At 44.0% G+C, this 27515-nt stretch overlaps 1 protein-coding gene across 21 annotated transcripts; it reads left to right on the forward strand.

Annotated features, from left to right (window-relative positions):
- Window positions 1-250: 250 nt before the first annotated feature.
- On the forward strand, window positions 251-27276 carry P4HA2 (prolyl 4-hydroxylase subunit alpha 2). 21 transcript variants are annotated; one of them, XM_071758420.1, is made up of 17 exons: window positions 353-383; window positions 1880-1928; window positions 7340-7453; window positions 8396-8492; window positions 10252-10403; window positions 11834-11971; window positions 12861-13100; window positions 14461-14672; window positions 15363-15539; window positions 19789-19859; window positions 20098-20197; window positions 21266-21319; window positions 23580-23639; window positions 23705-23770; window positions 25998-26066; window positions 26471-26567; window positions 26811-27276. In XM_071758420.1, exons 1-17 carry the CDS (start codon window positions 354-356, stop codon window positions 26879-26881), a joined length of 1797 nt encoding a protein of 598 aa, XP_071614521.1. In that variant the 5' UTR covers window position 353; the 3' UTR covers window positions 26882-27276. The 21 variants fall into 21 exon arrangements, with proteins under 21 accessions (XP_071614504.1, XP_071614515.1, XP_071614517.1 ...); XM_071758403.1 differs by lacking the exons at window positions 353-383; window positions 23580-23639 and adding an exon at window positions 251-318 and having other exon boundaries at window positions 1880-1980; XM_071758414.1 differs by lacking the exons at window positions 353-383; window positions 23705-23770 and adding an exon at window positions 258-318 and having other exon boundaries at window positions 1880-1980.
- Window positions 27277-27515: the final 239 nt, after the last annotated feature.

Consider the following 27515-nt stretch of genomic DNA (forward strand, 5'->3'; position numbering starts at 1 on the left):
CGCCCTGCCCCGCCCCCCGGCCGCGCCTGCGGTAACCCCGGCCCGGGTGTGCGTGTGTGCGTGTGTGCGTGTGTGTGTGTGTGTGTGCGCGTGTGTGCGTGTGCGTGTGTGTGCTTGTGTGTGTGTGGCTGCTAACTGTGCGCCGCTACTCGCAGCATTACGGCCCGGGGGGCGGGGCTGGGGGCGGCGCTTCAGACGTGGCGGCGGCTCCAGAGGAGCGGGGCCGGGGGCGGGGCCCGGGGCGGGGCCGGGCGGGAGGCGGTGGCGGGGCTGGAAACGCCGGGGCGGTTCTAGAAAGGCGGCGAGAGGGGCTGCGGGGTGAGTCGGGCTGTGGGGTTGCGGGGGGCTGCGGGATGAGCCGGGCTGTGGGGGGTTTAAACCGGGTGAGTGGTGTGAGCCTGGCTGCGGGGGAGTTTGAACCGGGTTGCGGGAGGCTGGAGCCGGGTGAGCCGGGCTGCGGGGGGCTGCGGAGTGAGCCGGGCTGAGGAGTGAGCCGGGCTGAGGGGTTGCGGGGAGGTGCGGGCTGAGCCGGGCTGAGGGGTGCTTGAAGCGGGTAAGCGGAGTGAGCTGCGTTATGGGGGGGCTTGAACCGGGTAAGCGGGGTGAGCCGGGGGGCTTGAGCCGGGCTGCGGGAGGCTGCGAGGTTGCGGGAGGCTGCGGGGGGCTCAGGTGCAGTTGACCCCCGTGCTGAGAGGCTGCGGGGCGGCAGCTCAGCGCACCCGGTGCGCACCCTCCCCACCCTCCCCATCGGGGTTCGCCGTGTTCCCCCCTCTCCCTCGGGACTCGCAGTGCCCCCCCCCCCCATCTCTCAGGTTTCAGTGTCGTCCCCCTCAGGTCTCTCTGTGTGTCCCCCTCATCGGGTCTCTCAGTGTCGTCCCCCCCTCATCGGGTCTCTCAGTGTCGTCCCCCCCCCATCGGGTCTCAGTGTCCCCCCGGGACTCTCGGGTGTCCCTCCTCGGGGCTCCCCGGTGCCATTGTGGGGGCATTGTCCCTGCCCGCCGTGGGGTTCGGGCTGGGCTGAGGTTCGGGCAGCCGGAGGTACCGGTCCCGTTACGGGCTCCAGCGGCCCCCGGGGACCCGTTCCTCGCCGGTCCCGGGGAGCTGTGTCCCATTAGCGGGGTCAGCAAGTGGCAGCTGCCGGGGGATTGCGGGGTAGCTGGGGGAGAAAGGAGCTGAAAATGAGATTTTTAGAGCTCATTGATTGGGTTTGTGCAGTTAGGAGCAGCAGCAGAGAAGGTGACGGGGCTGCTTCACCCTTTTCCTTGCCCTCTGGGTCTGGGTGGGACCGGTGTTGCCACGGAATGAAGAAATATTCCAGTGCCAGCTGCATTGGGTGTATTGTGACACTTCTGCACAATTATTAATGGTTCTATGTGCACCTCCATCCTGCTGCAGCTTCCAGACAGGGCAAACAACATCTTAAGCTCCATAAAGGTGTTCAAACCCTGCTTGTTCCACTGCTGTCCTGTTTTGCTTCAACCTGAGGTTTATTTTTCCAGAAAAAAAAAAAAAAAAGCCTGCAGGTGTGCAGAAGGGCACCGAGTGTTGTGTGTGGTTGTGCTGCAATAACTGAGAAGGGTTGTGCAAAGCTGGAGGGGAAGCCAAAGGCTCTACCTGGAGTGTTCCCCCAGCTCAGCTGGGACACAGCAGCTCCCTGTGTGCAAAAAAATGCATCTAACCAGGCAGGAATGATTTTATTTCCAGCAGCAAAGAACGTCCCTGTAACCTGGCAGCAAGGAGGAAAAGGGATGTGTAAATATGGAGCTGCCTGACTTTGTGCTGCTTTATTCCAGCCAGGAATCTCCCCGTGTTCCTCAGCAGGGAGCTGTTCCCACAAAGCAGTTTTGTAACAAAACCTCTTGTCCCTTTAATTTTCCAGGTGCTCTGTGAGGGTGGAGCTCAGCTGAAAGGCCACCATCTTCCCCAAGGTAATAATCCTCCAGCTTTCTGGCATTAAGCACCTAGGAAATAATCCTGCAGGTATGTTGGAAATACTCACAGCATCCAATACCCACAGCCACTGAGGTTTCACAGGAAGAAAGTTATTCTTCAATTATAAATTCTCATTTTTTTGGGACTCTGTCAGGCAAGAGTTTTACTTCAAGTTTATGCCACAGTTTCTTGAGAATCGTTTTTTAATGTATCCTATTTTGAGAAGCAGTGCTCTGAGTGTCAGTGTGTGCTTCAAAGGCAGTAACAGCAGAGGGAGCATCCCTTAGCATTTGGTGGAAGGAGGTTTTCAGTCTAGGTTGAAGTCAGGAATCCAGTCTGTTTATAATTTCCATGCTGTGCTTGCTGGCAATCTGCCAACGGAGGGAGCTGTAAACACAGATATTTTTCCTATGACTAGTTCTGATTTTTTTAATATTTTTTTTTTCTTTTTTTTTTTTTTTGTGTATGGTTTTCTATATGTCTGTGGAATGAGAACAGGGAGTGTGGTGGGGGGCATGTTCTGGGGTGAGCTCAGAATAGAGTCAGTCAGCCCCCGCACCTCTGAGCTAATGTCTGATTTTAATTAAGTTGCTGATACTAAGTGAAAGAAGCAGTTCACTGATCTTATATTAAAAAAAAAACAGAACAACTTTCTGAGCAGGAAGTGTTTTTTTTTTTTTTAATGCTGTATGAGCATATGGAAGGTTATGTTATAATGAGATATTAAAATTATGGACTTTGTACAGTAAGATGCAGCCTAAATTTTAATGCTGAAAAATAAACTCTGGTGGAAAAAGAGCAAGAAATCCTGCTGTCTGCAGCAACTGGGATTTGATCCTAGCCTGCCTCAGATGGGATGAGCTTGCAGACACTGCAGAGTAAGATGCATGAATTTTCTTGCCTGCTTGGGGGATGGAAAAAATATTTTTTGTTAAAAATAAAAAAACTTGAGCTAATTAAAATGCTGGTGGTTCTGAGGTGGTTATAACAAGGGGTAACACAGGCCACTCTGTCTTAGAACACGTGCAGGGTTGCATGACTCTGCTGTATCCTTGTCAATGCGTGCAAATAAACAGCTTTTCCTCCTTTTCTTTTGGCTTGCCTTGAAAAAAATAGGAGGCCCTCCTGTTGTATTATTTCACAGGCAGCTATAATTGTTTTCAGATGCACCTTAAAGCCCTTTGGCAAGGAAGGTGTTGGCATAAGCTGCTTTGAGCATCTCAGTAGTTGTGGCTAATGAGTTCTGGGCCTGATTTACTTGTTTCAAAGGCTTAGCCAATGGTGTAGGTTTGATTTCTTAGGATAAAATCAATGTTTGCTTAGTATTTAATGATTTTTAAATAGCTTTATGACTGCTCTCATGTGCCAAGCATCTCCTGGCTAATGTGTCTGCAAGACTGGGAACCCTGCTACAAGCTGGATGGGTATTTTTTTTTATGGCTGCTTTTCTTACAGAGGTGTTGAGAGAAGCTCACTCTTGGCAGCATCCTGGAAAAATGTGTTTACAGTTCTCTTTTGTCTCTAAGTATATAATCAATCTCGTGGGGGTTTTGTTTGCACTGTTTTCTGCTTAAATGAAATAAATATTCTGCTTATCTCCTGCCATCAACACTGATAGGAAGTTGTTGCCTCCTTTTGAAACCCCGTTGTTTGGGGAAGGGAAGGGGGATGCAGGCAGATGATGAGTTGAGTTCTTCTTGCTGTGTTTTCAAGAAATAAGGCACTGGTGTGTGGAGAAAGCCCAAAGAAACCTGTTCCATCCCAATTCCTATTTGAGGATGGCCCATTCTTCAGAGCCTGGCATGGGGGCCTCAACTTTTTGTGTGCCAAGAAGGCATCTGTGGCCTGAGGTGACTCTGAAGGAGTCATCTGCTGCTTAGATTTCATCTGGTGCTTTAAATTTAGGCACAAATCAAGCAGCTGTTTCAGCAGAGGTTTTCCAGGTGTCTTTTAATAGCACAGGCAAGCAGAGGGGTCAGGCTGGAAGCTGCTGTATTGTCATGGTTCAGAGAAATGGTATATTCATCAGGTTTGGAACAGTGTTTTGGTCTTTACAATCTTGATTTCTCTCTAGCAAAATGGGGCTGAGAGTGGAACTGATTCACTCTGTCCTAATTGCTTGGAAAAAACCCACTGCTGGATGCTGGATTTTGAGAGGGACACACACACACATCCTGGCCTGATTTGCTGCCATGACCCCATCATAAGGGGTGTGAATAATTCTTTACATTTTGTGGAGTGGTTTTTAGGTCGGTTCCACTTAGTTTAATTCTCCTGCAAAGGTGGTTGGGGAAATTTGGAGCTTGGGTGAAGGACTTGCTTTTGGTAGTCCCAGTTTTTAGCTCTTGTTCTGTGGTGTGCAGAGGAGCCTGCAGCCCATCAGCCTGCTCAGAAATGGGAGCCCTGAGGGGCTGGATGAGCATTAGGTTTTTTTTTTTTCCTCTTCTGACCTGAAAACAAGTCCTCCCTTTGGCTTGTGTGGGAGCTGGCTTGAATTCCCTAGGACTGGATATGAAATTTAGAGCCAGGGAGGAGCTGATAACCTTGGTAGATGTGCAAGTAACTCCTACAGGTCCATCTTTTTACATCCTCTTGATCTCAGAGTTTTTAGAAAGTTGGTTGGATAAAGATTTTGGTTTAACTTGTGGTCTATTTTCTCTGGGAAAACCTTTTTTTTTTCTTTCTGCTCCCTGAATCTGATAGTGGGAGCAATGATTCAGTGAGGTCCTGAAGTGTTCTTTGTTCAGAATAGGTTTGGTTGGCTGGCTGGGCACAAAAAGGAAAGGGAAGAAGCAAAGCATTAAGGATTTGTTAGGGGATGCAGAGCTGTTCAGCTCTCTGTGTTGCAGAGAACAGCCTCTCAGGTCGGGTATAAGTACTTTTCTGGGAGGAATAGGTGGCTTTCTATTGCCTAGGGATGTCATTATTCTCACTTCACTAAAAGGAGATTTTTAATTCCCCTCTCCAGCATCTCTTTGTCATTTGAAGACACTGCTGAAAAAACCAAACCCAGGAGCACAGGCACAAACTTCTTCCCTGGCATTGCTGTGCAACTGAATTCTTCAGTCTCTCCTTGAATAAAACTCATTATAAACATTTACCTCAATTTATTGCATGAGGTAGGAGGTGGTGATGTCCTTTCTGCCTCTCTTACCCTCTTTTTTTTTTTTTTTTTCTAACAATCAGCTCAGCTGTTTTGGGCTCCCATGTATACGTGTGTGTGTGCACACATGTTCTGCTGCTGGCCAAGGCTGTGGTTTGTAACATACTCTCCAGCCTCCTGTCATCCATTATTTGTGCTGGTTTTTTTTCCCCAGTAACAGCTGTGAGAAGAATGTGTCCAAACAATCTGCAAACCCCAGCAGTCAGGTGTCCTGCTTGTTCAAGCAAGAGCTGACTTCTGGTTCCTGAGGTGTCTGTTTATTGACTCAGGGAAAAGTGAGTAGGATGGCAAAGCTGTTAAAGATCTGCTACAAAGACAAGCTGCTAGCTGGAGTAAGTGTTCTTCTTGGCAGATAGCCTCAGGCTTGGGAGAACACGATGGGGAGAAGGCAGGGTTGTGTTGTTGGAACTGGAAAATTCCCTTGTAATTGTTTTGCCAGGCTTTCTATAGGGAATCCAAAAAAAAAAAAAACCAAAAAAACAACAAAACCACTCCATGAAACGATGGCAGACAGTGCAGATGGACAGCTGGTTCTTAATATCTCCAAATTTAATGTACTTCCCAAGTGCTCTTGACTTGCTGTGCTTTCTGCTACATCACTTATTGTGGCTTGAAGTGTTGGCAGCCCTCTGCATGGTACTGTTCATTCAGCTTTGCTCAATTCTCAGATTACCCATCTCCTGGTTCCCAGCTAACTTAAACAAGCAGTCTGGGAATATGTGGTTTGCAAGGGGGGGGGGGGGAATGAGAAGAAGAAGAAGAAGAGAAAGGAGAAGACTTGGGATGATGCTGTGAGGCATTTTCCTGCTTACTCATGCTTGCAAACTGTTGTGGTAAATGTTTCTGGTTCCTCCTGTAGTCTTTTTAAAGCCATCCCAAGAGTAATTTGAAAACAATCCTCTTGCCATGTGGTAATAAGTAGCAGAGAAGAGAGCTATTTCTGGTGGTCTTGTCACCGAGCTCACATGAGGTTTTCTCTGGAAAACCCAGAAGGAAAGGGTGGTACCCAGCTCTCACCTTCTGTCTCATGTGGTGCAGGCAGTGTGGAGCCAAAGGGAACACTGAGCTGGGGCTCTTCTACAATGACCCTATTTTAACACCACTTGCTTGAAAGTTTAGTTTGCAACTTGTATTTTCCCTCTCCTTCCTCATCAGATACAAGTGATTGCATTTTGCCCCAAGCAGCTGCATCTTGGTTGCTGTATTTGGAGTAAAAGTGGGTTGCAAGTGTTTATTCCCAGCCACCAGTTCCCCCAGTTACAGTGAGTAGATAAAGAATGATGATTTTTTTTTTTTGGGGGGGGGGGGGGTTAAGGTGAACACTTGTGTTGGGAGAGCTCAGGGTTTGCTGAGGAGCAGTCCTGGTCCTTGAGGGGTCCCTGCTCACAGAACTGGGAGCTCTGGGCTGATCCAAGCCTGGATCTTCCTCTGGAAGAAGCAGCCCTGCCCAGCAGACCCACCAGGAGAATTGCAGCTTCTTTTCTTTGGACCTTGCATCCCTTATTTCACTTCTCTGGTCCCTTCTCTGCCTCCCTGTTCAGGCTCCCTTTCCCTTCCCTGCCCTCTAGAAATGCAGCAGTCAGGTTCAGGCTCCCTCCCCAGGGCTGGCTTTGGAAGCAGAAACACAGGGAGTTTGTTTTTGAAATCCAGGAGTCACCAGGGTTGTGCCCAGAGCTTGGAATGCTGGCATGGTGCATCCTGAATGAAGCAGAGCTGGAAATTTCACTTTTCAGCTTTTCCAGCCATCCCTGCCACTTCCCCACTACAACATTTCTCTTTTCTGGCTTTCCCACTGTTTGTCTTTTCAGGCAGTTTTTCTCCAGCTGAGTCTCACAGCATGCTGCAGGTCTGACAGTTTAATTTAGAGTTTTATTTTTGTTGGAATGTGACACAACTTTACATACTCTCCTATTTTCCAGCAGCAGAACGTGGAAGGTATTGAGCTGGTGGAGGACCTTGTTCTCACTGTCTCTGGGAATAAATTTATTGCTTCCATTACTACTTTTATGTGGGTTTTTCCATGTAAACCCCAAGGAGCCTACCAGATAGCATTTGAAATGGTTCATTAACAGCTCCCCTGGCTAAAGACAACTTTTTTCAAGCTTTACTGATTAGAATTCAATATTCAAGGACATAAATAGTTCTCCTGAGGGCAAAATGACTGAAGCTTAAAGCCTTGGTTTTTTTTTTCCCCTCACAATTAAGTTAATTTTTACTCCTCCTTTTCCTTTTAATTTGTTACAGATTGGAGCTATCAGGAAGATTTGAGCTGGAAAATGAAGCCCTGGCTGCAGTTGGTGTTCTTTACCTGGGTTTTCTTGATCAGTCCCACAGAAGCAGAGTTCTTCACCTCCATAGGTATGGAAAGAACCAATGCATGATGCTGGGTTTTTATGTATTTTGCAAGACCTGAGTAAACCTTAAAGAATTCAAGTGCTCCGAAGCTGCCTAAGCAGTTCCTTAATTAACTGTGTGTTAATTTGGTCTTTTTTTTTTTTTTTTTTTTGTTCTTAAGCAGCTTTTTACCCAAAGTTACTGGGATGAAGGGTCACCTTTTCTGGACACTTAACCATTCCTCAGCCATTCCTCACTTTGAAAATAGCCCAGCCTGCTGACTTCCATCTTCTTAATCATGCTAAGTTACTAATTACTTGGGAATGCTGAAACTAAAGCAGTGGCTGCTTTTTGTAAATCTCATCTGGCCTTTCAGTGCTGGTGCTTTTGAAAAAACTGGTCAGGGTGGTCAGGATTGACACCCCAACCGTTTCCACTAATGCTGCTCAGGAGAAAAAAAAAAAATGTGTGGCAGTCCAGAAACATGAGTCTGAAATTCCTCTGGGCTTAATGTTGTGTTTCCACAGTTACCCCTAGTGAAAAGCTGTAATTCTAAGTGATGCCAGTGGTTAGCCTAATAATTTCTTATGTACAACAGCTGCTTTAATCTGGCATTGCTTTGACTCCAGGGCTGTGTTCATGTCAAACCTTTTTTTTTTTCTTTTTTTTGGTTGTCTGCTGTGCAGTTGTAATTATTAAAACTCATTCAGAGGCAGTGAAAAGGTGACAGCAGAGCTGCCTGAGCCATGGAAATTCTGATTTTTGAAAACCCTTGAAGCATTTGGGTGCCAGACCTTCCCTTGGACAGATTTTGTGGTTTTTTATGCACTGATGTGTGCACACCCTGAATTTGGTGTTTCTTTGTGGTGGTTTTTGTAGCCTGAGAGCATCTTGGGGCTGTCTGCTGTGCTCTTGGGAACTGTTGCTTTTTTAGGTCTGCTTAAACATTTATAATTCTGGTTTTAGGTCAAATGACAGACCTGATTTATGCAGAGAAAGACTTGGTCCAGTCTCTAAAGGAATACATCCGGGCAGAGGAGAACAAACTCTCTCAGATAAAAAGGTAAAGGGAGGGGTTTGCCTCATGAAAGGTGACAAAATGGCTTAACCTGGGTTCAGCACCCCACACCTTTTTCTCAGCACTTTCCTATCAGATCCTACTAAAATTTCCTCAGCAAATAATCCCAGTGAGACCTCAGGCACCACCTTGTAATTTATCCCCATAAACCTGCAGAGAGGGGGGTCCTGCTTCAGATACTTTTTTACTTTATTTTTTTTTTGCTTTTTACTTTTTTACTTTACTTTTAACTTTAGGACCTGTTTGCTGGATTCTTCCCCCTTTTCCCTTTTTTTCTCCCATCCCAGTGCTCCCTGCTGTTCCATGCAACATTTTCCAGCTGCTTTTTTCAGCTCCCCCCCCCTTTTTTTTTTTTATGCTCTCAGGGACATCTCCTGCCTGTTCCTCTCAGCCACCCACCTGCTTGGGACACTTCTCAGGAATTATCCTGATTGTTTACATCATTTCTTGCTGACAACCCATATTTTCTCTTGTCTCTTGGGAGGGCTGTTAATACTTATCTAGCTGAAAGTAATATTTAAGAGGGTGTGCCACTGAAATAGCCCAAATGAGGTCCAGGTTCAGAGGAGCTGAGTGCCTGGAAATGGAGCCCTGGTTTTCCAGAGTTTTTCTAAACTCCAGGCTGTATGTGGCAATTTGAGCTCCCTTCTGGGGAGTGGAGGGTGAGGACAGGGCTAGGAAGCAGTGAAATGATCCAAATTCTTTGTTACTTCTATACACAAATACTGATTTCTTGAAAAGCTGCCCTTTTGAGGGAAAAAAAGACAAGTATTGGAAAGAGAATATCAGCTCAATATATGTATTAACCTGCTTCCTTTTTAAAAAAAGTGCTTTTTTCATAGACTGATGTGTGCAAGTGCTTCTATAATGTGTTTAAATTTCAGCTGACTTTATTTTGGTGTCCTGGTATGCAAGAAAGAATATTCTACCACTGTGTCAATATTTGAGCCCTGCCCTGAGGCAGCTGTTCTGTAACTGAGGTGCTCAGATTTAATCATTTACACACTTGAGTATTTTGTCTGTTGGTTCCAGAGAGCTGTTTAATGATTCAAAAGCCCATTGTCAGGTGCAGAAAGAGATTAAAACTTAACAGTATTTATTACTTTGCAAGATTAATATTAGAAGTAGTGAAAGTCTCAATTAAAAAAGGGTGGTTTTTAATGTTAGTCTGGTGTCCCTGGAAAAAAAAAACAACTTTTTTTTTGTTCTGTTGCAACATCACAGCAGAGAGAAGACACCAGGTAGCCTGAAAATACTTCCCTGTGCTTATGTGAAGCTGTTTGGAACCCTGGGTCATTCATAGCTTTCTGAGTTGGAGATTACAAGCTGGAAGGGGGGTTTAGTTTCAGTAAAGCTGAAAAGCTTCTGGGTTTTGTTTTAGCTCCTGTTAATTTGCTGAGGGAGAGAAGTGACACTCAGTGACTGGGGGCTAGAGATAATTTTTTTGAAGTGCAGGATGGCTGAGACTCATTAGGAGTGAGATACATGGCAGCTGTATAAGGTGGAAAATAGCAAGCAGGGAAACAAATTCTTTATAAAATAAGGCTGTAACTTAAAAAAAAAAAATTAAGTGTATCCTTAAAGTAAGTGTAACTTCATCCTTGTGAAGCTGAAAGCTGGATATGATGGAGAAAGCAGCAATAAATGATTCTGGGTGTGTAATTGACTCAAGAAAGGAGACAAATAATCTCCCTGAGCACTTCAGAAATTGTTCTGAGGCTGAGCTGTAGGCTTCTCATTCCAGCTGGGCTGAGAAGATGGATGTCCTGACCAGCAAGTCCACCTCTGACCCAGAAGGGTACCTGGCACACCCTGTCAATGCTTACAAACTGGTGAAACGTTTGAACACGGACTGGTTGGAGCTGGAAAACCTGGTTCTCCAGGACACAACAAATGGTAAGGAGCCCCAGGAGGATTTTTCCCCAGCACAGGTGCTTTTTCCTCCTTGTGTTCTGGGAAGCTGCAAACTCAGCCGTGGTTTAAAGATCATTGCAAAGTTTGTTTGAAACTTAATTATCATCAGCCTCTTGTTTGCTGGTTACCCCAGGGAGTGAAACTTCCCCAGTTCTGGTACCTGTCTCAGGTTTGTTTTATTGTTTTGGCTTCTGTTCTCTGGGGCCAAGGGGAGAATGGGATCTATTCAAGTTTTTAGCTGTGTTGGCAACTACTATTTTGTGCTTAGTCTGGAGCTTTCTGTTCCTCTATAGATAAACATCCTCCTCTGCTTCCCCAGTCTGCTGCTTCTCTTGGTGCTCATTGTCTTTTTGACCATGCTGATCAGTAAAAAAGATGAAAAAATTAAAATAGGAGACCTGTACTGAACTGGGGAAGGAATTTATGCAAGGCCAAGCATCAACACTTGGCAGATGTAGTTGTCAGCCTGTTGGTGACAGGTTAATACACAATTCCTCTCTTTTATCCTTCTAAATCAGGTTTTTCCAGTGCTAATCTCAGCTTTGGCATCATATTGACCAAGTATCTGCCTGCATTTGCTTCTACACCTCCTTTTTTTTTAAAATGCAGGTTTATTTTTACTGCACTCCTTGAAGCTAAGGGGAAGAGGCTGTGTTTTTCAGGCAGAACACTGCATGTTCTCCTTTTCTCCATATGCTAAAGTTCAGGCACTTGAAAGATTTTCCCAGCCAAGATTTTTATTGCCTTTTGGAATACTCATCCTAGATGGAAATAAAATCCTCAGTTCTTTTGAGGACTTATGTCATTAATTACTTTTCTAAAGGCTTCCTTTCCCAGGTCTGCTTTCTGCAGGACTGGAAATGCCTGGGTGGTTTTCCTCCAGTGGATTTGCCCCTACTCCTCCCCAACCATCCTGCTCTACAGCTTTGATATATTTATGTAGTACATTGGGTTTTATTTCCTTGTTTTCACTTGTCAGGTTTAAAAGCCTCTTCCTGAGTCAGGTTCTACCCCTCCTTGGGGGATCCTCTGTCTCTGGAGCTGATTTGCAAAGCTCTTCACAACTTCCCAAGTTGGTAGAGAGTCTGAAATCATTGTCCAGTGCTGTTGTCTCTGGGTATTGCAAGAAAACTCAGGAAAGCTATGAAGGAAACCATACAGGAGAAGGAAGGTCATTAGGTTCTTGCTGGCACAAGAAAATGAAGGCATTTTGGTTACTTTCTTGTTTCTGAGCTGTTTTTTTAGTGGGACAGAGCCACCATTTTTAACTTGGAAGCCTATTGAGAGGCTTTAGTGCTGGACTGTCTGAACCTCAGTTCCCAAAAGAAAGCAGATGTTTCCTCTTTGTTAATTTGGTTTCCCATACACCCTGGAATTCTGGAAGTAACATCTTTTACCCTTTCCCTGCTGAGGTTTCATTGCCAACCTGACACTCCAACGCCAGTTTTTCCCAACTGAGGAAGATGAGAGTGGAGCTGCCAAGGCTCTGATGCGCCTGCAGGACACGTACAGGCTGGATCCTGAAACCCTCTCTAGAGGGATCTTGCCAGGTAAGAGCTCAAAATTCCCTGCTTTAAAAAAAAGAGGAACTTAAAATGTCTCCAAAGTCTCTTTTTTTTTCATAGTGAGGAAGAAGCAGGGTGCTGAGATACTTGAGGGTCTTTTTACCTCGGCAGTGACCAGCTCAAGTGTCAATTTTTTTAATTAGCATTCCCTTAAAACTCTGATTTCTGGGTGTTTTGGGAAGCACACAGAAATACTGGGATGTTTCAGTGTTTTGGCAGCTGAATCCTGATAAAAAATCCTGGCTGAACCAGGCTGTGGTTGCTAGCAAGACACTTTACAAGCAGAGTAGATTTGTAGAGAGTGTGGGTAGTTGAGCTGACAAGTCAGTTCTAGTTATTATATGCAGGTTATTACCAATAAACTCAGTTTTGAGTTTTATCTGTGCATTTTGTGTTATTTTGTTTTATCTGCTGAGCTGGAGCAACTAGAAATTAAGGCACAGTTGCAGAAAGATAAATACCCAGTTTGTCTAAATAACCATCAGCTTAATTAAGCACAAATCTACATCTCCAGGAGGGAGCACCCTGCATAAAGTCAGGTTTCTGTGGTCATCTGACAGTGTTGGTTTGTAGGGTCAGTAAAATCTGTTCACCTGTCAGCCTGCTCTGCCTTTCCCTGCAAAAGAAACCATGACAGCTCAACACTGGAGTTTGTTCAACTCCTTTTGGTTCCCAAAGGAATTAATGCCAAAGAATTAGCCCAGAATTTAAGGGCTTTAATTCTGACAGTGGTCACTGCAGAACTTACTGGCAGAGCATTGCCTTTCAGAGGCCTTTTTGGATGATACAAGTGTGTGTTTACAGCGTGCCTCATGTGTTTGAAGATGCTTCTGCTTGAACTGCTTCAAGCTATTTTTTTTTTTTTGGCTTTTAGGAACAAAATACAGATCCTCTTTGACAGTGGGTGACTGCTTTGGCATGGGGAAGACTGCTTACAATGATGGAGATTACTACCACACAGTGCTCTGGATGGAACAAGCCTTGAAACAACATGATGAGGGGGAAGACACAAGAGTCAGCAAAGTGGAGATCCTAGATTATCTCAGCTATGCTGTGTTCCAGTTTGGGGATTTACACAGAGCCATGGAGCTCACCAGAAGGCTGATATCCCTTGGTAAGAACAAAAGACCTGCTGGGCTAGCACTGGGGAGTCTTAGGAGCCACAGAGCCAAGAACTGTTCTGGCCTGGACACGTGGCAGGCTGCAAGGATAACCTGTCAGAGCTTAATTAATCTGGAGCCTGTCAAAATAAAGCCTGGGCTGTCTCCAGTTGGAGATCAAGGCTGCCCAGGGCTTGGGCAGAATTCTCCATCTTCTGAAGAGTCCTCCTGGCCTCACATCTTCCTCTTTATTCCTTACTGCTTGGTGCCAGGAGAATTTGTTGCCTGAGATCTTGAGCTTGAAGATCTTCAGTATTTCTGAATATTCAGAACAAATTTGGCTTCTTACCTTTTCTCTCTGTTCCTTTCCTAGCTTTCTCTTGTGTAAGCAAACAAGCATTGCTTCTTACCCAGCTTTCCCTGCTTCCTGCACTGCAGAGCTTTATCCTCCCCAGCTGCAGGTAGCAGCTACTGTGTTTTACATATAAATTTTTTTTTTTTTAGCCACCTGTGGTTCTTAATTTAGATTTTAGCCATGGGTGAAGCCTTGGTATGGAGGAAATATCAGGCACTACAACAGACAGGTGAAAACTCCCAAGCACATGGCTGGGTGTTGAATGCAGCTCCCTCTGCAGTAAGGTTTGGCACTGGGAACAGAATGCAAATCCTTATCAGCACCAGGCAGGGAAACAGTTGGCAGCTTCCTCTGCTCTGGCAGAAGAAAATTCTTCCTCAAAATTCTTCTTGGTGTTAGTGTCACAAATCTCAGTAAAGAGGGAATTATTCCTTCTTAGTGGGTCGATTCCTCCCGACTAAATCACTACTGAGGTTCCAGTGATGCTCCTGCAGTCCTCCTGTCTAAACCATTCCCAAATCTGGAGGTGGATGCAGGAGATGGGCTGGGAAGGGGCTGATGCAGACCTTGGAGCCTCCTGACTTTTGGGGGATGTCTTTGGGACTGAAATCTGTGGTCCCTGGGCTTTGGGGATGAGAAGAGGGGTGAAGGGGAGGAGTGCAAGGAGTAGACAAGCTTGATCCCTGCTGAGGAGCTCTCTGCTCTGCTTAGCTGGGGCAGGAAAGCTGAAAGGAGGGGGATGAGAGACCAAAACTTTTTTTTTCCTCTGAATACAAGTTATGTGATGGTTTCTTCCTGAAAAGATCCTTTTGCAGAGGATTCCAACCTTCCCTCTGCAAAGCCAGACACTTCCCAGTGCTGGTTTTCAGGTCAGACTGGAACCAGTGCCTTTGCTTGCCTGAATAATACCTTAAGAATGAGACTTCCTGCTGTCTCCTTACACAGACCTGGTTGTATTGTGTCTGAGACTGGCTTTTTTTGTTTGTTTTTTTCTTTTTTTTTTTTTCCCTCCAATGAAGACAGCACTCATGAGAGAGCAGGCAGCAATCTGCGGTACTTTGAGAAGCTGCTGGAGAAGAAAAGGGAGGAAGAGGAGGAGGAAGAAGAGAAGATGTCAAACAAGACCAGGACAGAAGCAGGGCTGCAAAGTGGTGCCTATGAGAGGCCTCCTGACTACTTGCCTGAGCGGGACATCTATGAGGCCCTTTGCAGAGGGGAAGGGGTAAAACTGGTAAGAGTGGCAATTTTCTGATTATCCTTTGCCTGAGGGTGGCCAAGTTGTGTCTTTTCCTTCTGTGAAGCTGTTTGATGAAGAAAAAAGAAATTTATTTGGCCAGGCTGAGATCTCTACCTTGTGTCTGGGTGTCCTGTTGATCCTAGACAGAAAAGCAGCTCTGAGTTCTGAAAATTGGTGTGTCACACTCCTCAGTGTCTTTTTTTTTTTTTTTTTTTTTACTGAGAGCTGGGCATGCTTTGCCACACTTATGGAATGACTTTATTCCTTCCCTTTACATCTTAAATGTGTCCTTCTGGGGTGTCTGTTTTGCCCAACCCCTCTCCAGTACCTCTCACCAAAATCTCAGTGCTGGGAGGGAATCAGTTGACTCCATCTTCACAGCCTAAATTACAAGAACCAGATTTTTTTTTTTTTTTTTTTTGACAGCTTGCTCTTCATGGAGTTGTTTGCTTAGTCTGTAACCCATTAAGATGGAATTTTCTGAAGGGTTAGGGTTTCAGCTGGTGCTCAGGGGCATCCTGAGTGCCACGGGCTGGTTTTTATCTGCAGCACATGGCAGGATCACTCGTGCTCACCCCCCAGATTTGCTGATGGCTCGTGCGGCGCCTGCGTTCTTGGGCTTGTGGTTTGAAGGCAGTGAGAAGTGGCTGAGCAGACCATGTTGTGCTTGGCATTTTCTTGCAGACCCCTCGAAGACAGAAAAGGCTGTTTTGTAGGTACCATGATGGGAACAGAAACCCTCACCTGCTCATAGCTCCCTTCAAGGAGGAGGATGAGTGGGACAGCCCTCACATCGTTCGTTACTACGACGTCATGTCTGATGAAGAGATTGAGAAAATCAAACAACTGGCTAAGCCCAGGGTAAGCTTCCCCTCTTCCATCTCACTGATGACTGCTAATTCCATGCTTTAACCTCTGCTAGCACAGCCTAGGCAAAGGATTTGAAAGCTCTGGTTTCATACTACAGATGATACACTGCAGCTGTGAGCCTAAAGGGAACCATTTCGAAACTGCCTGGTGATGTAGGACCATAAAGCCCAGGCTCCTGAAGGTATTTATGCATTGTTGCACTTAATTATGCAAAGTTCTCAGTAAATGGCTTAGAAGAAGCTGGTGATGAGCCCTGACAAGGTAGATCAGAGGAGCAGATGGCCCTTGCACCTTAAAGTCTGCCTCTTGCAATGGAGCTGAACTGCAAAGCCCAAATCCCACCAGAAGTGGGAAGGAACAATGGGTATTTTTTTTTTTTTTTTTTTAAAGTTGTGCTAGAAGAATAGCTAAGGTTTGGGTTTTTTGCTCTGAGTAACCTTCACTTCTTTTTTTAAACCATGTTTTGGTCCAGGCACTGGAGATGCCATGGTTCATCCACAGGAGGAACTTGGTTCTCCCAGTGCCACACTGGGAATGATGTGGTGCAGTAAACACAGAGTGGGGACATCATTCCTGTTCTTCAGTAGCTCCTGGAGCTTGTCAGATCTGCCTTTTCCACCTGGTTTGCTGTCTGTTGGGCACAGAGGTGACAGCTTCAGTGTGCTGGGTGTAAATCAGCAACCCAAGTTACCCAGGGCATGAATTCTGGTGACTCTGCATGCAATTAAAGCTCATCAGTATCTTCTCTGGTTTTTTGGTTTTTTTTTTTTTCTGAGGTGGAATTTTTTTTTTTTCTGGAGGTGGAATTTGCTGTTACCTTGCTGGTAACAAGGCAGTGTGAGGTCAGGAGTAGATGCTGCACCTTGGTTTTTGTCTCAGGTGTGACAAGCATGTAAAAATCAGACATTTTTATGGATCAGTGAATGGTTCCTTTGAGCCCTCCTGCTCTGAGAAGTGGTATAAAAAATTCCATTCAAGATTTCCCCTTCTGTAGTGTTCCTAAATATCTGGTTAGAAACAGGCTGAGAAACTGATGTCTCCTAAAATGATTAATAATTGGGGATGTTTGTGGAGCTGGACTTGTGACTGCCAGGCAGCTCTGGCAGAACACTCCTGTCTCCATGAGGACTCTCACCTCCATAAATGGAGACTTTTTCCTATTACATCATACCAGAAAACTTCCAAGAGCTTCAGATAAAATGGGAGCATGTAAATGGAGCACTTAATCTATTTTATCCACCAAAGCACATCTGAAATAAGGCAGCTATTGATTTATTTTTTTTTTTCTTTTGCTTTGGCTTTTCATTTTTTTTTTCAAAGCTGAAAGTTGCAAAGTTTCATGGAAGGTCTCAGCTCTTGCTCACTGAGGTTTTCTTAAGTCAAAGGAATTCTTTCTAAATCTATGTAGTGTGGAACTGAGATCTGTCCCTGTAAACAGGTAAATAATTAAGTCTGAAGATTCAATTTTTAAAAGAACAACCCTTTTCTTATTTTTCCTAAATCTGTCTGTAGCTCAGCTGCAGCCATAGCTTTAAATTCTGCTGAAAGAATGTGAAGTGCAAGCCCTGTGATGAGATGGTCCTCAAGAAACACAGCTTAATTCCAGCCAGGAAATTTTAGTTGGTGATTATGGAAGCTTTCAGACAGGGCTCTGAAGCAGTATGTTAGTTTTGGGCTCAGAAAGATGAGCAATTCCTTTGTTCCAAAATGCATTTGCAAGAAATTTCTGCTTTTGGGTCCAAGCACTTTTACATTATCTGCAGTTTACCCTTGCCAATATATTATTTTTTTTTTTTTTTTTTGTTATTTTGTCAAGCAACAACATCTGTACGTGATTATTCCAGTGGGGATTTATTCTCCCTTCCAAAAAAAATCCACATCTTTGCACATCCAGAAAGCAGTTCCAACTTTTCAGGCAATGCACCAGAGCTGACAGGGGAGGGTCAAGAAAATTCTGCCCTTTATTGGTGTGAAAAGCACTGGGAACAGGTCTGCCATGGAAATATTGGGTTCCCAAAGTTCTGGGTGCTACCTGCAAAAATATTGATTTGGGGGAAGCACTGTGGGGTTTCAGCTGTAGGTTTTTGAGAAGGAAAAGCCAGGGATTGCATTTATTTAGACCAAATGCAGAAAAAAAGCCCATGCAAGCTTGGAAATGGCTGTGGAATCAATAGTTTGGGGAGCTAAATTTTACCCTAAAAGCTGTGATTCAGTTGAGCAAGTGAAGAGCAATGCTCAGGCAGCTTGGCTCTTGTGATTTCTGCAGGAGAAATCTGGAACAAAACACCCAGTGACTCAATTACAGGAGCAGCTGTGCCAAGAGCTCTTGTAGAGAAGGGCAAGGCAGCTGACAGGGGTTGTGGAGCTGGATGGAGGCTTTTTTGAGGCAAAATGAAGGAAATGGTGACTGCGTGCTCTGAAGGAAAGGCAAATGGAAAGGGCTTTCTGTGAGCTGTGATTAAGTGGAAGGGAGGAGGGGTGAGCTCAAGTGTTTGTGGTTTGCAGGAGTTAAATTTAAATGTGGTCTGAGCTGAGAGTCCAAAGGAAGGAGTGTCCCAGGTCTTGTTCTCAGCTGCAAATAGAAACCCAAAGTCATCTGTGAACAGCAGCTCCTCTCTTCGGTACCCAACCCAAATCCCACCCAGTCTGCCAAGCCCCACATTTTAGTTTATTTTTTTATTTTTTTATTTATTTATTTTTTATTTTTATTTTTATTTTATTTTTTATTTTATTTTTATTTTTTTATTTTATTTTTATTTTATTTTTATTTTATTTTTATTTTATTTTTTATTTTATTTTTTTATTTTATTTTTTTATTTTTTTATTTTATTTTTTTATTTTATTTTTTTATTTTTTTATTTTATTTTTTTATTTTATTTTTTTATTTTATTTTTTTATTTTATTTTTTTATTTTATTTTTTATTTTATTTTTTTATTTTATTTTTTATTTTATTTTTTTATTTTTTTATTTTATTTTTTTATTTTATTTTTTTATTTTATTTTTTTATTTTATTTTTTTATTTTATTTTTTTATTTTATTTTTTTATTTTATTTTTTTATTTTATTTTTTTATTTTATTTTTTTATTTTATTTTTTTATTTTATTTTTTATTTTATTTTTTATTTTATTTTTTATTTTATTTTTTATTTTATTTTTTATTTTATTTTTTATTTTATTTTTTTTTATTTTTTAATTTTTTTTAATATTTTTTATTTTTTATTTTTTATTTTTTATTTTTTATTTTTTATTTTTTATTTTTTATTTTTTATTTTTTATTTTTTATTTTTTATTTTTTATTTTTTATTTTTTATTTTTTATTTTTTATTTTTTATTTTTTATTTTATTTTTATTTTATTTTTATTTTTATTTTATTTTTTTATTTTTATTTTTTTATTTTATTTTATTTTATTTTTTTATTTTATTTTTTTATTTTTATTTTCTTTTTTATTTTATTTTCTACAGAGGTGGTGATGGGGCCTGACATTGTCACTGTCCAAAAGCCCCAGGTGAACTCTGCTTTTGCAGGGCCACCTTCAGCTCGTGCTAACCTGACCCCCACCTCTCTGAATTCGATATTCCAGGCATCTTCCAACTGGAAAAATCAGAGCGTGGTGATGTTGAGAGCTGCCCTCAGGAGTCCATTGCCACTGGGGATTTCCCTGCCCTCTAATTTGTAGCTCAGTTGTCAAAGTTTTCCCTTTTTTTTTTTTTTTTTTTTTTTTAATTAAGAATGAGGCTTCCTCAGTCCACCCAAGGACCCTGCTGGTGAAACTCATGAAGCATCCAGGTTTTTTTCCTCTTTGCCAGGGTTTTTTCCTCAGGCTCCACGTGTTACTTCTGGTGTTGGTGCCTCTTGGTAATGCTGACTCCAGCTGCCTAAGAAAAGGACTTTAACACCTGCTCAGCAAGCAGGGGGTGAGGATTTAATGAATCCCAAGGTGTGGGATTAATGAAATTAATTTTCCAGGATGAAATTAATTAATTAATTTTCCAGGATGAAATGCAGGTGGTGGATTGGCCTTGTGCTTCTGCACCTGCTGTTGGAGCATGAAATCAGAACAATCTGTATTTCCTATAACTTTCCTACAGTGGTTCATTGAAGCTGGACAAATCAAGGTGTTGATTTGGGTGAAAATGATTTTTTTTTTTTTTATTTTTTTTTTTCCCTAACCTGAATCTGATGTGTTTCTTCCCCCTTGGGATTTTTTTTTTTTTTTTTTTTTCTGTTTTTTTGACACAGCTGGCACGAGCCACAGTTCGTGATCCCAAAACTGGTGTCCTTACAGTGGCTAGCTACAGGGTATCCAAAAGGTAAGAGAGAAGAGTTGAGCTTCAAGGTTTTTTTTTTTTCTGAAAGCTGTCAGCTGCTGCCTCCAGCTGCAAACTTGGAGTGCTTGGTGGGGAGCAAAAAAACTGGCTCAAAAATGCCTGGCACGTGGCTCTGGCTGAGGGCAGAAGGAGCCATCTGCCTGGGGCACTGGGTGCTTGCTGGTGGTTATTCCAAAAATAACATTTTTTTTTTTTTTTAATTTTTTTTGCCTGGTCCTAGCTCGTGGCTGGAGGAAGATGATGATCCTGTGGTGGCCAAGGTGAACCAAAGGATGCAGCAGATCACAGGGCTGACAGTGAAAACAGCTGAGCTGCTGCAGGTGGGTGCAGTTGGCTTTTCAGGCTTCATCCTGGGGAAAATCAGCTGCTGCTGGAGGTGGTTTGGGGCTTGTGGAGATAAAAACTCAGGCTGGCTCTTACCCACCCCCTCTGAGGGTTTCTGTTCCCTGCTGGCCAAGCACACAGGGTGGGGAAAGTGTTTATAAGCTCTGCAGGTAAAGTGTTTATAACCCCTGGGATGCTCCCAGCTGCTTCTGGCTTTAAGGACCTGGCAGGAGGGTTTGGTTTTCCATTTGTGTCTTAGGCAGAGGGCAAGAAATAAAAGGTGATGTAGTGGGGGAATCTGGGATTTACCAGTTGGAGGGGGATGGCTGCCACTGACTTTTCAAGTCTGCAGAAGAAGGACCTCATTCCAAGTTGAATTTTTCCAAATTTTTCATCGTTTTGCTCCATTCCCAGGTGAATCTGCCCTTTGGCTGGCTGTTAGGGAGGGGAAGGGGAGGAGGAGGAGTGGTCCAGCAGTGCCAGAAGAGCTGGGCCTTGGTCCTGCTCCTTCCTGATGCTCCTTTTGGAGCTTGGTGAGTGCAGGACCCAGGGAGCTGGGGGGAGAACATGTTAAGTGCAGCCTCAGAGTAGCTAAACCCTAAATTCTGTGGTCTTCAGAAAAAGTAAGCAAAGTGGTGCTGCTTTTCAGCTCCTTCTTGGTGGGGATGTGTGTGGGAGAGATGATAAATGTTTGACAAATTAATTCTGGGCTTTGTGTCTCCTGGTTTGCACACAGATAACTAAAATTCTTGCACTCAGCTCCCTCCTTTCACAGTGTGGTCAAGTTCTTGCTGCTCATTTGTGTTGTAGTGAGAGAGCTGCTGCTGCTGGGAAATGTTTGCTGCTGGGAAATATTCCTTTAAAAGTAGGAAAGGAGAAGAGCACTTGGGTTGGTTCTCATCCACCTCCCTCCTTTCTGGCAGTCTCAGTGTGATGTAGAGAACAACCTGGCCACCAAGTGCTGCTTCTCAAAGCATGGTTTGGGTCTCTGAGAGCAAATGGTGGGTTCTGCAGTGCTCACCTGGAGCTCAGGGGGGGTTTGTTGCCTTTTTTCCATGCTGTAGGTTGCCAACTATGGAATGGGAGGGCAGTACGAGCCACACTTTGATTTTTCAAGGGTAAGATCATCTTTTTATTGACATCTTAATGGGATGGGGTTGGGGAGGGAACAGTTTGGGTTGGGGAGAAAGCAGTTGAAAGTATTTTCTGTGAAAACATGTGGAGATAGCCCTGTGACATGGTGACCTTTGGCAAGACTTCCCTGGTGCTGGAAGTTCAAGAGAACAGTGAATAAATCTGAATGCTGCTTATCTTGGTTCCTTGCACAGTACAAAGCCACTAAGAGGTAGCTGGGCAGCACTTCAATCTGCCCTTTCCATGACTTTATTCAGAAACTGAGGTCTGCAAGCCCTGGGGGATCAGCCTGGGGCTGAGCAGGAGACCTCTTTTTGCCAAAAAAAAAAAAAAAAAAAAATTAAAAAATAGCCACTATGGAAATCATGGGTCATACCCCATGGGTGCTGGGTCCTCATTAGGCACTAGAGGGCTCTGGGTTGCTGGAAGGGGAACAGATTCTTGATTTTTTTTCCCCTAAACCAGCTTCTGAGGGTGCTACTCATCCTGAGGAGCTATAGTGTCTGGTAATTTCAACTAGAAAAAGAACCATGGGATTTCAGTGGGATCTGGATAAGTCCTGGCTGTCCCAGTGGTTTTACCTGGCAGGAGGGGTTCCTGCAGCCAGAGCCCAACCTGGTGACTGAGAGCAGAACTGAAACCACCCAGCTTACCACTGGTTTTTTTTAGAAAAATAAAATAAATAACCCCTCCTCTCCAGCACATTCGTTAGCTTTGGCCTCTCCAGAGAATTTTCCTTGTTAGCTTTTAGGCTGCTTCATTTCCTGACTCAAGCAAATGTTCTTAAATTCCCTTCAAAACCTTTGGACTGCAAGGACCTCAGCTGTCATGTTGGCCAGGGTGGACCTGACTTTTGGATTTAGCAGCTGGGGCAGAGCTCCACTTGGAATTTAAGCTTGGCTGCAGTCATGGGGAAAGGCCAGGCCTTTTTATCCTGCTTTTTGGACTGGTCCTCCAGGCTCTCTGTGCATCCCAGATGTCAGTGTGGAAAGGCACTGCTGGGGCTCCCCATCTCCTGGTCATCTCCTTGCAGCTTTTCATCCCCTTGGAGCTCTCCAGCAAGGGAGATTTTGGTTGTTGCTGCTTAGAACGTGGAGATTTGGTTGCCCCAAAGTTCTTCTGTGTGGCTGGACCTGGGGTTTGGATGCCAGGGAAAAGTTGTTTTCCATGAGGGGAGTGGGAAAAATGGCACAAGTTGCCCAGGGAGGGGGTTGAGGGCCCCTGCTCAGTGCAGGGGGTTGGACTGGGTGACTTTTGGAGGTCCCTTCCAACCCAAATCGTTCTGATTCCATCATTTTGCAGAACCTGGGGAGTCCCCTGTATCTCAGTGCCCTGGTGCTGGCTCTTTTGGGTTGAATTTGAACGTGCAAGAGGCTTGGGGGTTTATAATGAACCCTTTTATTTCTTGAAATAGACTTCAAGCTCATTAACTCCAGAAAACCTCTTAGAGATGGTGATTATGGGTTTCCTTGTCATTTGTCTGTCTTGACAGTAATTGCATCTTTTCTTTAAATGCTTAAAGATGTCTCTGGGCTGGAATGACTTCCTGACTACTAGAGATGTAAAAAAAGTTTTAGTTGCATTTTTTTTGAAGGGAGGAAAGACACATTGGATGTTTAAATTAATTCTGAATTCTTCTAAGCTGGCACCAATGTGCTCTCACCCTGCTACAAATGCTAATTCTGCTTCCTATGAGTGAAGACAATTTGATCTTTTTTGATGTGGTCCTCAGCCCTAGACAGGCAGCCACCTGAAAGTTCATGGTAAAAAGAGAAAAAGGCCTTTTTTTTTTTGCTCCTGATAGTATTTCTTTGAGTCACTGCTACATTTACAGAAATCCTGACAGTATTTCTTTGAGTCACTGCTACGTTTCCAGAATGGGGAGTGCTGTCTGCAGCCCCCTGAAGATGAGTTTTTTTTTTTCTCACTCACCTGAGCTGTTGACTTGGGTCAAAGTCCAGTGCACAGATGGTTTTTAACTGTGCTTGGGTGACATCTGTGCCCTTCAAACCCTTCTTCTGCTCTGCCCTAAGATTTGCTCCATTCCTCCTCCTCCTGACACCCCAGTGCTCGCCGCACGCAGCTGTGCTTCAGGTTTATCACTCCTTAACCCTCCCCCTCTCTCAATTGCTCCTTTTTTTTTGGCTTCCAACCAAATGAAGCCTCAGGATCCTTGCTGTGGAGGTGTGTGGCTGGATTTGGGAGGCTGTGTGGGCCTGGGGTTAAAGTTGTTGTCTGTTGCAGCGACCCTTTGACAGCACACTCAGATCGGAAGGAAATAGGCTAGCGACGTTTCTTAACTATGTAAGTACCTCCCTTTGCTGCCTCTGAGCTTGAAGTTTCCAGTTTATTCTCATTTAATTTTATAGAAAGATGAGCCAGATGCTTTCAAGCGGTTAGGGACTGGGAATCGTGTGGCCACTTTTTTAAACTATGTAAGTATCATGATCCTTTGTGCCTTGAGTGTTGATTTTTTTTTTTTTTTTTTTTTTTGGCAGCATCTTTTGGTTTTGGTTTTTTTTTTTTTTTTACAGCTTGTGGTGGGCAGTTGGTTATGGGTAGAGGTTCCCTGGCATCTGGAAGGAGGGATTTCAGGATCCTTGCAGCATCAGGTGCTGTCCCACCTTGAGTTGAGAGAATTCTGGTGGCGTTGAGACCTCAGGGCAGGCAATTGGAACATAGAGCCCAGGGTCTCTTTTTGGTTTTTGTGCTGTGGGATCTTTGACCTCCTTGGATTCCCCTTGGGGGGAGAGGAGAATCTGGGTTATTTATTTCCCAAAGACAAGTGTTTGGAGGTTCTCCTCAGAGCCATTCTGGGTGGGAAAGATCTTGAAGAAGCTGATGGAGCCCAAGCATCCAGTCCCTGCGTGGGATGCTGGTGGAGAAGGTGACTGTGGAGAAGGTGACTGTCACCTCTTTCCTGTGTGGCAGTCACATTCTTCCAGCCCTGTTGGACAGCACTTGATGTTGCTGTGGTCTGTCAGCCTCCATTTGAGGTGTTGGTCAGAGCTGGAGTTTCTCTGGGGCTTCAGCAAATGGAGGAGATGGAGCTCATGAACTCGGTGGGACTGGGGTGCAGCTGCAGAACTGGAAAGATCCCACTTGCTGCATGCTTCCTACAGCCTCCAGACCATGTACACTGCAACCAGAAACCCCACTGATGCTTTCCCAGTAGTCCTCTGACACTGTTTTATAATATATCAGTAGTTAGGATCACCTAATCTACTGTGTCCAACTTCAGAGTGCTGCGACTTCAAATCTGAAATCCTGTGCTGAAAAAGTATTTATGGCTGAGCTGGTATTTGGAGTGGGAAATGCAGCTCAAAATAGAACCAGAAATGCTTCTGACTTGCTGTGGCAGGGGAGGAAATCATCTCTGAAACAAGCAGGATAAGATAAGCAGCCATGGAATAGTCTGCTGCTAAGACACTTGAAATTAAAACTCTCTCTCTGGATTTTGTTTGCTCCTCAGAGTTTGGGACAAGCCTTGATTTAAAAGGAATGATAAGCAGTTTATCCTCTGCCAGTTGTACATGGTCAGAGGTGATTTGTCCTTGTTTGCCCCATGTAGAACAACATCTCAGACATTTACCAGCACCCTTACTAAAAAGAGTGGTTGTGTTGCTCAGACCTAGGTATTAACTTGCAAAGTTGCATGCACTTGCTTTCTAGTTGGAAGGGGGCAAAACCTGTGCACCTGTGGCATCTTGTGCCCTTTTATTGTAGGTACCAAGCAGGAGGACACCAGAGGGGTAATAACATCTGCTTTAAACAGAAATCCAAGTTGCAATAAGAGAATGTGGGGTCCCGGGGTGTTTATTAACAGTAAATGTGCTCTTTAAGCTGGGGAAGTGGCTCTGACACGTTTGTTTCTTTGAATTAAATTGGATCAAAACCTCCCTGAAATCAGTGCAAGACTTTTCTGGTTTTGATGGGAGTGTTTCCAAGAACATTGGGCTTTGAGTAAAATCTAGAATTTCTAGTGAAAGCATCCTGAGTGCTGAACTCAGGAGGTTTAAATTCCTTCCAGTGCAGAAGGGAATCCAGAATAAAGGCAGAATAAAGGCAGAATAAAGGCAGAATAAAGGCAGAATAAAGGCAGAATAAAGGCAATCACATCCCTGTTCTGTATTGAAGCTTTGAGATGCACAAAGCACTTGAAGTGGGATAATTTCACAGAAACAGTGCAGAAAGTGAGGGTTTTTCTGACAGCTTGTCTGGTTTTTGAAGTGGTTGACCAAGAGGCATAAACTAAATCCTGCAAATCGATTCCCAAGGCCTGGTTTCAATTTCTGAGGAAAATGTGGTTTAACAGACACTTAGCTGCTTTCCTAATTGGATCATGGAAGGGAACTCTTGAAACTGCCTGGCTCTGAAATCCTCTCCCTTCTCCTGGAGTCCTTGACCCAGCAGGGACCCAGCTCCTGAGGGCTCTTTGTGGGTGTCAGGGGTTCTGGAGAATCCAGACAAGGTGCTGAGCAGAACCTTTCAGCTGGAACAAAAACCTGCAGTCCCAGGGACTGCTCCTTCTGCACTTTGTGCCTTTCCTGGGGGGGCAAATAGAAATATTTCTCTTAGGGCTTTGGGGGCATTTGAGCTTCTGGGGCAGCAGGTACCAAAAGTGTTGTAAATGGACAGAATTTGTGGGCTTTGTCTCCTCAGATGAGTGATGTAGAAGCTGGAGGAGCTACAGTTTTCCCAGATTTTGGGGCAGCAATATGGCCCAAGAAGGTAAAGTTTACTTTGCTTGATTTTTTTTTTTTTTTTTTTTTTTCCCCTTTCCTGTTCCTTTCTTGCTCTCAGCAGAGTCCTGAATCCATTTCCAAGTCCCTTGTTTGCAGGGTGATGGACAGGCAGCTGGAGCTGATCTGGCAGCCTCAGAGCTGCTGCTTTTGTTTTAGAAGCTGAAAGTTTCTGTGTTAGTTCCCAAAAAACCCCTGAGTATTGGTAGTGCTCCTCTTCACTCAGGGCTGAATTACCAGAGTGGGATTAAAGTGGTTTTTTTTTTAATATTTGTTTTTTTTTAAGTACTTAAGAACCTGGAGCTGGAGGCTCAGGTATTTCCCCTCTTACTCCAACCTGAGTAATCACCACACTGATTTTTTGACTCATCCAGCTCTGGTTTCACTTTTCAGGGCACAGCAGTGTTTTGGTACAATCTTTTCAGAAGTGGGGAAGGTGATTACAGAACAAGGCATGCAGCCTGCCCAGTACTGGTTGGGTGTAAATGGGGTAAGTAAAATCCTTTTAGCAATATTCTCTTTAGTGTCCTTTAGGGCAGCATTTAATACCCTGAGTGTTTCAGCTGCATTTGGGCAGGGGGAAAACTCCCAGCATGGATTTCTTGTAGTGTGAAGCAGCTCCATTGCTCAGCTGATGCTTTTTTAGTGAGTTTTTTTGTGTAACAATTGTCTGGGTTGTGGTGAGACAGTGGGTATGTGGCTGTAACTAATTGCCCATCCTTGCTCTCCACAGTTTCAAACAAATGGTTTCATGAAAGAGGAAATGAATTCTTGAGACCTTGTGGGAGAACAGAAGTTGACTGAAACCCAACCTGCTCCAGCTTTTTTGTTTCTCTGCCTCCTTTTCTGTTTGTTCTTCCAGTTCATTTCTAAGAAATGAGCCATCTTTTTGTTTCCTCCGAGAGTCCTGGCACTTTACCCCAAAAAAAAAGGACAAAAAAAAAATCTGTAACACCTGTGAAATCAAGTAAATGGCATTGTACACATCCTTGTGGTTTGGTTGCTGTTATTTCCATGTCATCCCAGCCCCTTCCATCCTCCTCCAACCTTCCTTCACCCCCCAGTTTTCTCTCTCATAGTGGTGCAAACATTGCTGTGGGCAATTTGGGTTCTTTGGGTGCTTGGTCTTGTGCCTTTTGTACCTCAGAAGATAAAGATGTTAAATATTTCTTTGAACCAAAGGTTGGTTTTGGTTTGTTTGTTTGTGGTTTTTTTTTTTTAAGAAAAAAACTTGTGTGTACATGTTGATTTTATTGTATTTCTATGGATCATGAGTTTTGAAAGAAAGAAACAAAAATAATAAATGTTCTTTCCAGAAAGTGATTCTCTGTGTCCTTAATAGATGCATCAGTGCTTGGGTTCAGGGAGCAGTGAGTCTCTACTTTTTCCTTTATTGTGGAATAATTATTGGGTTTGGAGGGCTTTTATAATAAGAGTT

This window comes from Heliangelus exortis, chromosome 15, assembly GCF_036169615.1.
Source record: "Heliangelus exortis chromosome 15, bHelExo1.hap1, whole genome shotgun sequence".
Lineage (NCBI taxonomy): Eukaryota > Metazoa > Chordata > Aves > Apodiformes > Trochilidae > Heliangelus > Heliangelus exortis.

Coding starts and splice junctions, on each gene's coding strand:
- P4HA2 (XM_071758420.1), top strand. CDS start 354: ATGAGCCGGGCTGTGGGGGGTTTAAACCGG. Junction 1,929..7,339: donor AGGCCACCATCTTCCCCAAG/GTAATAATCCTC, acceptor AATTTGTTACAG/ATTGGAGCTATCAGGAAGAT. Junction 7,454..8,395: donor AGAGTTCTTCACCTCCATAG/GTATGGAAAGAA, acceptor TTCTGGTTTTAG/GTCAAATGACAGACCTGATT.